Consider the following 13,595-nt stretch of genomic DNA (forward strand, 5'->3'; position numbering starts at 1 on the left):
TACAACTTGTGTTTGATTAAAAACTTCTCACATTTCACTCAAAATCTGTTTTATGTTAAATGCACAAAGTGTTTGGTGTTTGGTGCAACCAAATCCAAGTCCTGTATTTGTTGTGATGGATTCAATATAAGGCAATAAAGAAAAAGTGCCACAGGGGAACTTATTTATCCCAAATGAAAATGATTAAAAAAACTGGCAGTGGTTGGGGTGGGGGGCGTTCAGGGGCGTTATATAGGTATATAGGAGCATGCGTAGGAGTCGTCAAGGAGCTGCACAAAGAGGAGCTGCGCGTTGCGTCCACACATTACGGTTCTCAGGTGAGCGCAGGTGATTGACAGGTGAGGGAGGCGACGCACCGGGAGGAACCACGAGCTCAGAGGGAACCTTCAGACTGGATTATTCCACCAGCCGGACGCTACAGGTGTACACGTGAGAGGCCACAGGACAATATTAAGGTAAGTAAATTAAATAAAAGTTTTAATCTGCGCCTCAGGGGAGTAGGAAGCAGATATGACACGTGATGGTGACCGGATCCTCGCGTCGTTTATTCATCACTTCGACTCCTAACTGCTCATTTATCTAAAAATACAAAAAGAGATCCTGATTGAGCACAATAAATTTAGTTGTCACAGTGGCTCATGATGAAACTAGTGAAGTGAATACTGACTCATGATATATCATTACCAAGTTGTGCATGCTGATAAAGTGACATATGCACAAGAGTCTCAGAGTTAGATTCAGTGTGCTGTACAAGGACATTAAAAACAATACAGAACAACAAAACAAAAGTGATTTAAAATCAGAGATCGAGTTTGAAACAAATCTTAAGAGAATAAGAAAATTCAAGATTCAAGATTCAAGATTCAAAATTCAAGATTCAAGATTCAAGATTTTTATTACTGGCAATGAAATGCTTGAGTCACAGGTTCTCTTCTAGTAATGCTCAAGTAATTACAACCAAAAAAAAATAAAATAGAAATAGTATAAAATAGAATATCAAAATTTAAAATAGAAAAGAAATCAAAAGGAGAAATCTGTGTGAGAATTTTGAAAATAGGTTGAAAGAAAATATTGAATATAATGATATGACCTTGTGTAAGCTTAGTTAAAGGTACTTTTGAATAAAAAATGTTTTATGGATGGAGCATTGTTGGTTCCAGCATTGTGCTGATAACAGCTTTTTACGATAAGATAAGATACATAAAATTGTCTTAAATGATATTGGAGATCCTAAAAGTTCACTAGACAATATATACTTAAATATGGATGACATAATAAGAATAATAAAATAAGTTTTCCCTCAGCGTAAAAGTCACATACTGTATTTTCAACAAAGAGCTGGAACAAGCTGAGACCCAATATGAAACATAAGTGTGGCTATTCTGCACAGGTCAAATTTGAATGATACAAAAAACAATAAATAATCGTTATATTCTTCTCCTTCCACCCATCAGGAATTCCATGGAGCTGTGTGGATCCACCTTGAGTGACAGTGGGGGCTCTCTGTGCCGGGTAAAGCAGCTTTCCTGTCACAGCGCCCCCCTCTGTCGCCTGCAGGCCAGCGCACACCACAACCTCCCCCACCTCGCCCATCAGCCATGGGTAAACCACCTGACCCCGGCCAACCTCTCCAGCCCGGCCGTGGCAACCCGACACCGGGTAAATGGAGCAACGTGGGCAAGCTGTGGCAGCCCGGATGATGCGGCCCCCCGGCTGGGAGAGGAGGCGCCACTGGCCCGGGGGGTCTCCATGGGGAAGGTGCTGGTGACGGGGGGAGGAGGGTACTTTGGCTTCAGGCTTGGGAGGGAGCTGGTCCTCCAGGGGATGTCGGTGGTCCTCCTGGACATGAACAAGCCCCCCTGTGATGTCCCTGATGGAGCCGTCTTCTATCAGGTATGGAGGAGTGTAAATGGACGTATCTCTATTTTTTCCCTGCATTTCACGTTCTACAATAACTACACCCACACTAAATGATTCAGTACAAGCCAAGACTCAATTACAGTCAAATCAAAATAGGATACGCAATGAAACTTACACTCAGAAACTATACTGTATGATACGCTAATCTGATAGGAGATCATTAATATTTACTCATTACATCTTTCTTAGAATCCTTCAAGGAAATAGGGAAGAATATCACTTATATTTCCGTTGATTTATTTTCTTATTATATGTCGTAACAGTTTTTAATATGACTCTAGACGTAAAAAGCCCATTTCGCCATTTCCTCTGGGCATTTCGTTTTAATATTGGACTTTGCAAATGATGAAAACTCAAACGGAAATCAACTCATATTCTTTCACTCATTTTAAATGTGAAAAAACATATATTTTCTCTCATGGTTCTAATCGTTCACAGCAACACGGCCTGTTTTTACTTCCAGGTTTCAGTTACATAAAAAACACAGTACAATAGTTTACAGTGTTCCACACAGACTTGAAAATCAACTCTAGCGTTTCCGTGCATCAGCCGGCGTTGGTGTGTCTCACTGGTTAGTCTGCGTTCCGGCTGGAATCAGACACAGGTGAGTGATCCGGCTCAGCGCGCCAGCTGCGGTCACATGAGGTGGAGACATGATTCAGGTTTCACCTGCAGGCCCCATGCCACACTCACCTTAATGGTCCTGTCCCTTCACCAGAGAGTTAGTCTTATCAGCACATGTAAACTGCAAAGCTCCCAACCTGTCTGCTGCTGCTGTTGGTCACTGTTGAACTCAAAGTCGTCTACTCCTGCTTGCAGAGTTGTTGTTGATGAACTGCAGGTAATTCTTCTTCTCTCTTTCTTACAGAGTGACATCAGAGACTATCCCTCCCTTTACAAAGTGTGTGAAGGTGTCGACTGTATATTCCACACAGCGTCTTATGGCATGTCCGGACCAGAACAGGTGACTTCCCCTCAGAACTTGTCAGCTTCTTCTTACACTTAATCATTAACCGAAAAGTTTACAAAAAAGACTCTTTCATAGAATAATAAAGTGCTGCCGGTTTGACTGCAGGAATAATTCACTTTTTATAATCCACCTTTTTTCACTTCAAGGTTGTATTCTTTATAACCTTGAATGTTTTGATTTTGTTGTCAAGTGTGAAAAAAAACTGAAACCCTCAGTGCTTTGCCAATTCTCAATGAAATCAATCCCACCTCAATACAAATCGTTTTTTGGGCTTTTACATTTTTAATTTTAGTTCCTTAAGATGACGGCAAATCGTCACGATCTCTGTTAGACGCTATCCAACATGGTGACAGCATACATATCTACTATTAACTGGTGGTGCTACAATCATTAATCCAGTTTGGTGGATTCTGTATCGTGCCTGCTGATCGCAGTGATAATGGAGGATCCTTTGTCGCGTTGGCATCGGATGGTGGTGGACCACGACCGAGGTGGCAGCTGATAATAGATCTTAACTGGCGCCAGTGGACAATGACTGTGGACTATAGTGGATCCCATCCTGATGCTTAATCGTGATCTTGCTGGCTGCTGACCAGAGACTATGCTTGCAGGGGGACTGCGTGACATATATTATTGAAAAATGTTTACCCTCATTGATGCTGCTAAAAACTTTAATCCTGATGATGTTTACCTACACTTGACATCTATTACACTTCTGTCCATCCTGGGAGACGGATCCTCACATGTGTCTCTGAGGTTTCTACGTATTTTTACCTGTTAAAAGGGTTTTTAGTAGTTTTTCCTTACTCTTGCTGGGGGTTAAGGACAGAGGATGTCACACCATGTTAAAGCCCTATGAGACGAATTCTGATTTGTGAATATGGGCTATACAAATAAAATTTGATTAATTGATTGATTGATTAATAACATCAATACATCTACAACTATCATGCAAATGTGACGGTTACACAACTGTTTCCTGGTTCTCCCGCCCATTTCCCCCGTTCGACACATCCTGTCCAGGCGGATGGATGTGATGGTCGCAGAGTTTCCTTCTCTCTGACGTTTCTTCCTGTTATATGGGAGTTTTTTTTCTCCCCACAGTTGCCGAGTGTCATGTTAATACATCCGCCGAGGAAAGTACTGTAGGTGAGAAGTAACTCTGTCTTCCTCTTTGTCCCCAGCTGAAGAAAGACCAGGTGGAGTCAGTCAACGTTGGAGGAACTAATAATGTTATCAATGGTAGGATCACCAACACCAGCCGCTTCATAGACACGGCAAAAAATGTACCCAGTGATTTCTGAACATAATTCAGACACTAAACATATTCATCTATATCCCGTCATAACGTGATTCCAATGCAAATCATGGGCGACAAAAATCCCAGTTCTCTTTCTGTATTCCAGCAATTATCTGAATTAATAATGAGGCTTCAACACTCAAATGGTCAAATTATAGTTTTTTTGTATAGAAATCAGTTTTCTTATTTGCTAACTTTTACTCTTCATACCCTTGATGTAAAGAACTTTTTCTTTAGCAGCATTACGTGTATGTTCTTCAAACAGTGTGGTTTTCTCCCTCTCAGTGTGTAAGGAGAGGAGCATTCCCCGGCTGGTGTACACCAGTACCATCAACGTGGTGTTTGCTGGGAAGCCAATCGAGGACGGTGATGAGGAGTCGGTGCCATATGTGGCCCCCGACGTGGTCGGTGAAAATGAAACAGGATCAAGTTATTTTAAATGTGGCCTCCACTGATTTACAGAGGGGATTCACCGTTTCTCTCTGTTCCAGCACATTGACCACTACTCCAGGACTAAAGCCATCGCAGAGCAGATGGTGCTCTCAGCCAACGGATGCTCCCTGAAAGGTGAGAAACTATCAGGTACTCGCTCTGCTGAGTGCTCTGCCAGGACACTTATGAACATGATACACAATGGAAAATAACTCACAGCATCAGAGAGGAAACCACCTGAGCCTGTCTCTGTTAAAACTATAATTATTGATGCTGACACCTGTCAACGTTTTGGTCTAATTTCCCTCCACTGATGATATAACCTCATGTTTCAGAAGATTTGTAATCTTCATAATCGTTTGGTGAAGTTTATTTTTCTGTCCTGTGAAGGTGGTGAGCGTCTGCAGACCTGTGTCCTGCGACCCTGTGGCATCTATGGACCGGAGGAGAGGAGACACCTCCACAGGGTGATGGTGAGGGACTCAAACAACACACGCCTTTATTGTGTACTGAATATGAAGATGAATTTCTTTTGCGTAGGAGCTGGGAAGAAAATACACATCTCGTGTTAATGTCTGAAGCCTCCCTGGTCCAGCCTGAAATGTTTACATTATTGATAAAGCACTTGGGCATCTAGTTACAACCACATTTCTTTCCAGTCTTCCCTGTACCTGGCAGAGGTTCTGAGTTTATTGTCGGCTGGTGTTTCGATTCCCCAATGTCTTCCCAATGTGTCTTTGGACAAAATACTGGCCCCTACATGTTTGCATAGTGGCAGCCATGCAACAAAAAAGCCACATTTTGATAAATCGCCTCTGGTAATTGTCTCTGATTAAACCCCATGACTCAGATCTGCTACAAAATTGAATGTGTTCTTCTTTGACCCAAACTGCCTCCTTACACCAAGTTTCATGATAATCCGCTAAGTAGTTTTTGTGGATTCCTGCTGAATAACAGACAAACAAACACAGATGAAAACATACCAAAAAACACACATTAGGCCATGATGTAATTATGATGAAAGGAAATAAAACGGGAGTAATGTTGTTTACTCTTGTATCATATTATACTCTATCGCTCTGTCTACAGTAATTACTCCCACTCATGTCACTCAGGTGAACGTGGAGCGCCGGTTGTTCAGTTTCCGCTTCGGGGACCCACAGGCCCGGATGAACTGGGTCCACGTGGACAACCTGGTGCTGGCCCACACGCTGGCGGCCGAGGCCCTCACACTGAAGAGGAGCTGTGTAGCTGTGAGTCTCATCGTCCACCTCCGGACAAACACCCACACGTTCATGTGACCGGAAAACTTTGAGCTCACACAGAATTTCTCCTTAACGTCTTCATCTCATCCCTTTGTCACCTGAAAACATGTCAAACTTAAGTGAATGACGCCACATGAAAGATGAGTAATGGTGTTTTTTCTTGTACAAGAACGGAGAACAACAATGGCGTCAACTATACAATCACTGTCATGCAATCTTTTGTTTTTAACTCATTCATTTCTGCTCCTCTGCAGAGTGGACAGGCCTATTTCATTAATGACGGAGTCTCAGTGAACCTGTTTGACTGGCTGACTCCTCTGGTGGGTTAAAGGAGGAGGATACTGATCTTCTGTGTTTTCCTTAGTGTCCACCTCATCACTTGCTCCTGGAAATACTCACTGGAACAGTAAATGTGTATTCATCCGCAGCTGAAAGTAGTCCCCATCAAAAAGTAATGATTGCTACAAAACTACAGTGATCCGCTGTTTTAGGAAATGACTGGTAACATTCTAAGTAGCCCCAAATTATATATAGATGAGAATTTCCATATCAGTGGCTATTGGTAATTATCACGATAAACGATAACACATAATTATTTATTTTTAATTTAATGACCGATTTTATGGGCAGAGAAGGACACTTGCTGAACTGTACATTGCACCTTTGTTGATGAAAATGATATTGTGATAATAACTGATATTCTTTTATTGCCAAGCACTCGTTTGCTGGGGTCTTAACACTGTATTTGTTCATCTATGAAACTTCTATTTGATATTTACAGTTTCCTTGAAGTTGACTTCCATTTATTTCATGTTGTTTCTTTCGCAGTTTGAAAAGCTGGGCTACAGCAGACCGTTGATAAACCTGCCAGTTTCACTGGTCTATTCAGCAGGTAGCTCATCTCCTCCTCAAACCTGTGCTTCTTGTAGCTTGTCCTCACACCATATTTGTTTGAAAATTCTAAAAGTTTTTTAAATGACTAACTCCATGTATGTTTATCATCTATTTCCAGCCATCCTGGTGGAATACTTGCATGTAGTTCTGAGGCCGGTGATAAAAGTACCTCTACTCTTTACCAGAAGTGAGGTAATGATGGAGCGTTTGAGTGTGTTTTTATCCTTTATTACCTCTCTCTCTCTCTCTCTCTCTCTCTCTGTCTCTCTCTCTCTCTCTCTCTCTCTCTCTCTCTCTCTCTCTCTCTCTCTCTCTCTCTCTCTCTCTCTCTCTCTCTCTCTCTCTCTCTCTCTGTGTGTGTGTGTGTGCAGGTCTGGAGCTTGTGTCATAATCAAAAGCAGAAATATGATGTTACCCAGAAGACTCTCTTCATTGTGTGCCCCTGAGTGAACTGTTTGAGATACATTATAGATGATGAAGATGTGACTCTGAGTTGCACATTGTGGAGCTGTGTGTGAACATATGCACGCGTGCCAAAAATAAAGTGCGTGTCTTGTGTGCTGCAGGTTAGGTTACCTGCTCAATAACAAGTAGATTCTTGTTTAAGTCTCTCGGACGAGTATTTTCCTATCAGCCCCTCCCTTGTCTGCTGCAGCCTCTTATAAATTATGAAAAACCAAAGTGAGCGTTGAGTAGATGGAAACTAAATTTAGCAGATAAGGACATTTCGAAGTGGTCATGGTCACTGGAATCCCTCGAAGAGAATTAGCTGGTCTGTAGCACTGTTAAACGACATGATGATTACACTGCATCAGGCCGATGGTTTACGATGCATCTTAAGGAGCCGCTGTCAGGACCTGGAGGCTCCTCATGAATGTGTGATGAGGCAGAAACCAAAGCTGAGTGCGGTGGGCCTTCGGCTGGAGATCATCCTCTCAGACAGCTGCTGGCTGGAGGATCGATGGTTGTCCTGTGAATAAAACATAAACTGCTGCGGGTCTGAACAGGAAGTTCTATAACACGTTTAGAGGAAGTGACCTCAGTACAGGGGCAGTTTCCAAGGTGAGGCGAGTCGGGCAAACCTCTCGGCCGGGGCTCGACTGATCCTGCCAACTCTCAGGTTCTCCCGTCGCGTGACAACGCACCAAGTTTCACATGTCAAACTAAAATGTAAACAGCACGGAGAGCAGCAGCAAGGTTCACTACCCAATTAACTTGGAAGCGATCGATAGTCTTAATGAGAAGTCTGGTTATTCACATTATCAACAAACCCCATCAAAACATAAAAAACAACATTCTATCTCTCTCTCTATCTATCTATCTATCTATCTATCTATCTATCTATCTATCTATCTATCTATCTATCTATCTATCTATCTATCTATCTATCTATCTATCTATCTATCTATCTATCTATCTATCTATCTATCTATCTATCTATCTATCTATCTATCTATCTATCTATCTATCTATCTATCTATCTATCTATCTATCTATCTATCTATCTATCTATCTATCTATCTATCTATCTATCTATCTATCTATCTATCTATCTATCTATCTATCTATCTATATATATATCTATCCATCTATATATCAATCTATATATCCATTTATCTATCTAGCAATCTATCTAGCTATCTGTCTATCTATCTATCTATCTATCTATCTATCTATCTATCTATCTATCTATCTATCTATCTATCTATCTATCTATCTATCTATCTATCTATCTATCTATCTATCTATCTATCTATCTATCTATCTATCTATCTATCTATCTATCTATCTATCTATCTATCTATCTATCTATCTATCTATCTATCTATCTATCCATATATAATAAATCTATATATCCATTTATCTATCTAGCAATCTATCTATCTATCTATCTATCTATCTATCTATCTATCTATCTATCTATCTATCTATCTATCTATCTATCTATCTATCTATCTATCTATCTATCTATCTATCTATCTATCTATCTATCTATCTATCTATCTATCTATCTATCTATCTGTCTATCTGTCTATCTGTCTATCTGTCTATCTGTCTGTCTGTCTGTCTGTCTGTCTGTCTGTCTGTCTGTCTGTCTGTCTGTCTGTCTGTCTGTCTGTCTGTCTGTCTGTCTGTCTGTCTGTCTGTCTGTCTGTCTGTCTGTCTGTCTGTCTGTCTATCTATCTATCTATCTATCTATCTATCTATCTATCTATCTATCTATCTATCTATCTATCTATCTATCTAGCTATCCATCTAGCTATCCATCTAGCTATCTATGCAGAAATCTGCTTTTGCATAGACTAGAGGTAAAAACATTAAGTGTGGATGACTGTAAGGTCAGACAGGAGGGACAGGACTCCGAAGTTAGTTTTTCTAAATGTGAAGTTATACTGGAAGATTAATGTGCTCAAACTATACGCATGAGTCATACAGGGGAGGATGAGGGAGGATGAAGAGCTTTGAGGAACTCTTTGTGTCTCACGGTGTCTCAACCCTGAGGCTGACAGAGTGAACTTCGGAACTTCGGTTTTTCGGGCTCAAATGTCTCTGCGGCTGAGATACAACACCTGATAAATACCTCATCTTCCACTGTAGGTGAGGACCATTGCTGTGAGCCACACCTTCAAGATCGACAAAGCCCACCGGGAGCTGGGTTACTGTCCGAAGCCGTACAGCCTGGAGGACTCCGTGGAGCTGTACCTGAAGTCCCAGCAGCCACGCTCCACCTCACCTCTCCTCCACCTCTCCTGGAGCTCCCAGCTGCCCCGGCACCTTGTGCTGCTGCTGCTGCTGATGGGGTTCCCTCTAATGCTGCTCGCCTTGTCCTGCTTACTCAATCAGAACTGAACTGGTTTTTCTGCACTGGACATTATGTGTATTCTCACCATAGATGCAGTAAAATATGCCCTAGAATACAGTTTTCAGAATGTCCACCTACGTAATTTTATTTAAATTAAGTCAGTAAACTATCTATTCCACCTTTTTGATGTCGGTATGTGTGAGTGTCTGATTAAAAAAAAGGATGAATCCTGCAGGCTGCTGCAAAGTATTGATCCTGCGTTGTGTTTTTTCCTACAAATATGACATTGTTGATTGAGTGTATTTACATAATATACGTTATGATTCTATGATAAAGATCTGTTGAGATTTATGCATCTTTAGAGTTTGATTGATATTTATCTGTTAATTTTGTAACATTTTTAGAAATAAAAGCATTGACAATGAATGACAATGAGCATTTTGCATTTATAATCCGAAACGAGTACTACAATAACAACTTAAGTTCTGCTGATATATAAAATGACTTTGGTCTTTGGTTGAAAATCCAAATATATAACATATATGAAGAGCTGGGCAACTCCAGTCTTGGATGTTTGAGGATGTGTCCGTGATTTAAAGATGTTTGAGGATGAGTCTGTGATTTACAGTTTTTCTCAATTAGTTTGGCTCATTTTATGAAACAGAAATTACATTCTCAGCGCACTAAGTGCAATTGGCAAAACAGCCTATATGGTTCAGCACAACTACATGGATCACCTTCAAAAGGTCATATCTCACCCAAAACAGTTAACTCAAGCTTCAAAACCAAATCATTTTCTCATATAAATAGTCAGTGCCCCCAAAATGAAAAGTTCGTTCTCGATTGCTGTGGCTCATCTCTCGGGGGGGAAAGGACATTCTCCAAGGTTTAAATACATTTGCCAAAATAACCTAGATGGTTCATCAAAACTCCATGGCACACCTGCAAAAGGTCATATCTCTCCCAAAACAGACAATTTATCAGTCAAAACTAAATTCTTTTCTCATACAAATAGTCAGTGCCCCCAAAATGAAAAGTCCCTTTGGCATTGTTTAAACACTACAGGTCAAAATGTTTAGGTGTTTTGTCAGTATGGCAGTGGACCATAGAAATATCCCTCATGTGCACATTTCAATCTTGGCTCAGTCTTTTGACACTGAATGATTACAGTAGATGTTTTCTTTCCAGAATACTATGTGTAAACAGACAAAAGATTAATTCAAGGTTTCACATAAAATACTTTATTGCAGTCATACAGCCATGGAAATTGTTACAGTAATTGCCATACATCGTGGTTACAGTAACAGAAAATGTGTACAGCACAATATACTGTGGGACAATAACCACATCAAAACTAAAATTAGGTATAGCCTACACTAACAACACATACAGTAAGAAACTAAAGTAAAGCTGCAGTTCTCACTAAATCCTCACTCTCCTGCTCTTCCTCGTGCTCATGTCTGTCTGGCCACAGATTTTCATCAACATCACATCTGATGTTCTCCCTTGCTATGCAGCGGGGGAAGAATCGGCGTGCATGCTGGAACCATCCCTGACACTGCTCTGCTGTGAAATCACCACAAGCAGCATCCATTGCCTGGAGAAGGGACCTCTGGTTTTGAGCCCGATGCTCATAGACCCTCCACCTCCATGCAGATAAAAACTCCTCGATGGGATTGAGGAATGGGGAGTAAGGTGATAGGAGCACCATCAGCATTCTTGGATGGGCAGTGAACCACGCCCTGATGAGCGGGCCACGGTGGAAGCTTACATTGTCCCACACAACGAAAAATGTGTGGGAATAGACACTATTACCATTTGTATTTAGTTGTTTACTTTGACTTTAGTTCAATAAATTTGAATATTAGAGTTAACTCTACCATCAATAATTCCATAGTTGACTGACCACATACCTGTTTTCCCTGCGGAATGTTTGGATGATAGAGGACACTGTAGAGCGTGGCACATTAGGCTGAACTCGACGACCTGCCTGATCTGGCACAAATTGTTGTCTTCGTCCTCCTCGGCCTCTTCCCCCTTCTCCACCACCACCCACCCTTGCTCCTCTTCCTCTTCTTCCTCGACCTAGGTTGTTTACCTGGCCAGGTGCTTCCAGGTTCATAAATTGTACTAAACTTGGTCAAGCTCTAGATATTTGATGGAAGCATTTATTCCCTGGATAGCACCTGTCAGCTAACTAAACTTACTGTGTGATTGGTGATCGGATGTGTGAAACTCCCCCTTGATTAGTAAAGTTCTAGTTGCACCTGAAAATTAAGCCGATGATCCAAGAGATCCATATTACAGTATATACCATGATGTTTTTCATGGTATTATGTACCTGAAAGATTTTGACAGTGGAGTGAACTATTGTGCAGGTGATGATGTAAACAATGAAATTATGCCAACATGTTCTGCAGAGAACAACCACTTGACTGAGAAGCAACATTCAGTTTAGACCAGCAAGATATATTCAATTGGTAATTGGGCCTACTGAAGGCAAATGTACCTAACCGTTTGCAAGGTGTCCTAAATCATATAAAAATTGTGCTTGTCATGTGCAAGGCTGTGCTTATACAATTGCAATTTGATTAAAGGAATGAGATCTTCCAATCTGTTGTGAACAAGTGCCCAGTGGTTTGGAGGTTTGAACGTGTAGTTTTGAGAATGTCATTTCTGTTTCGTGAAATGAGCCAAACCAATTGAGAAAAACTGTAATAAAGATTAAGGATCAGGTTTTTGTGCATATTCTGCCATAAGGGGGCGCATTTGCATCGCTAATGATTCAGCTGTGATGTGTAATCGATACTTGGTGTTTTAGCGGAGCTGCGTAGAAACGACAATCCGCTGATTCTACATAATCTAAATTAGACTGATCCACAAAATTAAATAAAATCCTGGCAGCGGTGGGATTCGAACCCACGCCATCGAAATGACTGGAGCCTAAATCCAGCGCCTTAGACCACTCGGCCACGCTACCATTGAGAAACGACGTAGGGTCTATTTTGATTATATACCTACCTTTTGCCGGTATATTTCCGTTTCTTGTGGGATATAAACATTAAATGTAAAATTATGTATCTTAAGTTGACCTTATATTAGGTCTTAATTGCACATAGTACATAGTCCACAATTGACCCAGAATAGTAGCTTGAAAGTAAGTGCACATTGTTTTAATCAATAAGAATGGGGCTCGTACGGTGGCCCTGAAGGCAAGTCACACAAAACAACAACAAACACAGGACACAACAGCAAGTAACAAAACACAATTACTTATTTGCCGTTGTGTTTTGTTAAATGCTGTTGTTTAAGATTATTATTATTATTTATTTATTCAGGCAAATGAATTGGCTTTTTGAGGGCTTTAACATGCTCAAATTCTTACCAAAATCTGCAGAAAATTAGACAGTGGTGAAAATGTACGTATTCTGGAGGAATTTTCAATGAGCGTCGCAAAATAGCTCAACGGTGCCCCCCGAGACCCCCGGCACGCGTTCACATTGACCGATCTTCACAAGTTAATTTAACTCAAATATTTCAGTTAATTTAAATCAAATATTTGATTTAATTTAACTAAATTTTCTAAAACAATTTAATTCAATTTCTAACTTTGATTTAACTAAATTTTCTAAATTAATTTAACTCAATTTTTGAATAAATTCAACAGTTTATATATTTTATTTTATATTACTAATTTAATTAAGTAGTTAATTTTTTTTCTTTTTTAATTGTTTTATTTAATTGAAGTCATTTTTTTTAATTAATTCAACTAAATTTTTTTATTTAATTGTTATTATAATTTTTGATTTGGATAGAAGAGGTAGGAGAATACATCTTAAATCACCACAAAGGGAAAAGTAGGGTAAAACTCACAATGTGGTTGTATGAGTAATACAATGAGTAATACAAAATAGAAGTTGCGTGATCACAAACACATTTTTTATTCCTATTAAATTGGCGCTGCCGGTTTTTGTTTTGTTTCTTGAGTCATTTATTTATACAGTTTTAGTT

General features: G+C 40.2%; 1 protein-coding gene and 1 non-coding gene across 2 annotated transcripts; one reads left to right on the forward strand and one right to left on the reverse strand.

The window, feature by feature from the left end:
- Window positions 1-1,455: 1,455 nt before the first annotated feature.
- sdr42e2 (short chain dehydrogenase/reductase family 42E, member 2) lies at window positions 1,456-9,631 on the forward strand. The gene is made up of 11 exons (XM_061090854.1): window positions 1,456-1,893; window positions 2,789-2,884; window positions 4,075-4,132; window positions 4,476-4,594; window positions 4,682-4,757; window positions 5,013-5,095; window positions 5,738-5,875; window positions 6,142-6,207; window positions 6,716-6,779; window positions 6,900-6,973; window positions 9,380-9,631. Exons 1-11 carry the CDS (start codon window positions 1,462-1,464, stop codon window positions 9,629-9,631), a joined length of 1,458 nt encoding a protein of 485 aa, XP_060946837.1. The 5' UTR covers window positions 1,456-1,461.
- Window positions 9,632-12,482: 2,851 nt separating this feature from the next.
- trnal-uag (transfer RNA leucine (anticodon UAG)) lies at window positions 12,483-12,564 on the reverse strand. Its single transcript has one exon. It is a non-coding gene; the product is annotated as a tRNA-Leu (tRNA).
- Between the last annotated feature and the right edge of the window lie 1,031 nt (window positions 12,565-13,595).

Source organism: Limanda limanda, chromosome 17 (genome assembly GCF_963576545.1).
Source record: "Limanda limanda chromosome 17, fLimLim1.1, whole genome shotgun sequence".
NCBI lineage: Eukaryota > Metazoa > Chordata > Actinopteri > Pleuronectiformes > Pleuronectidae > Limanda > Limanda limanda.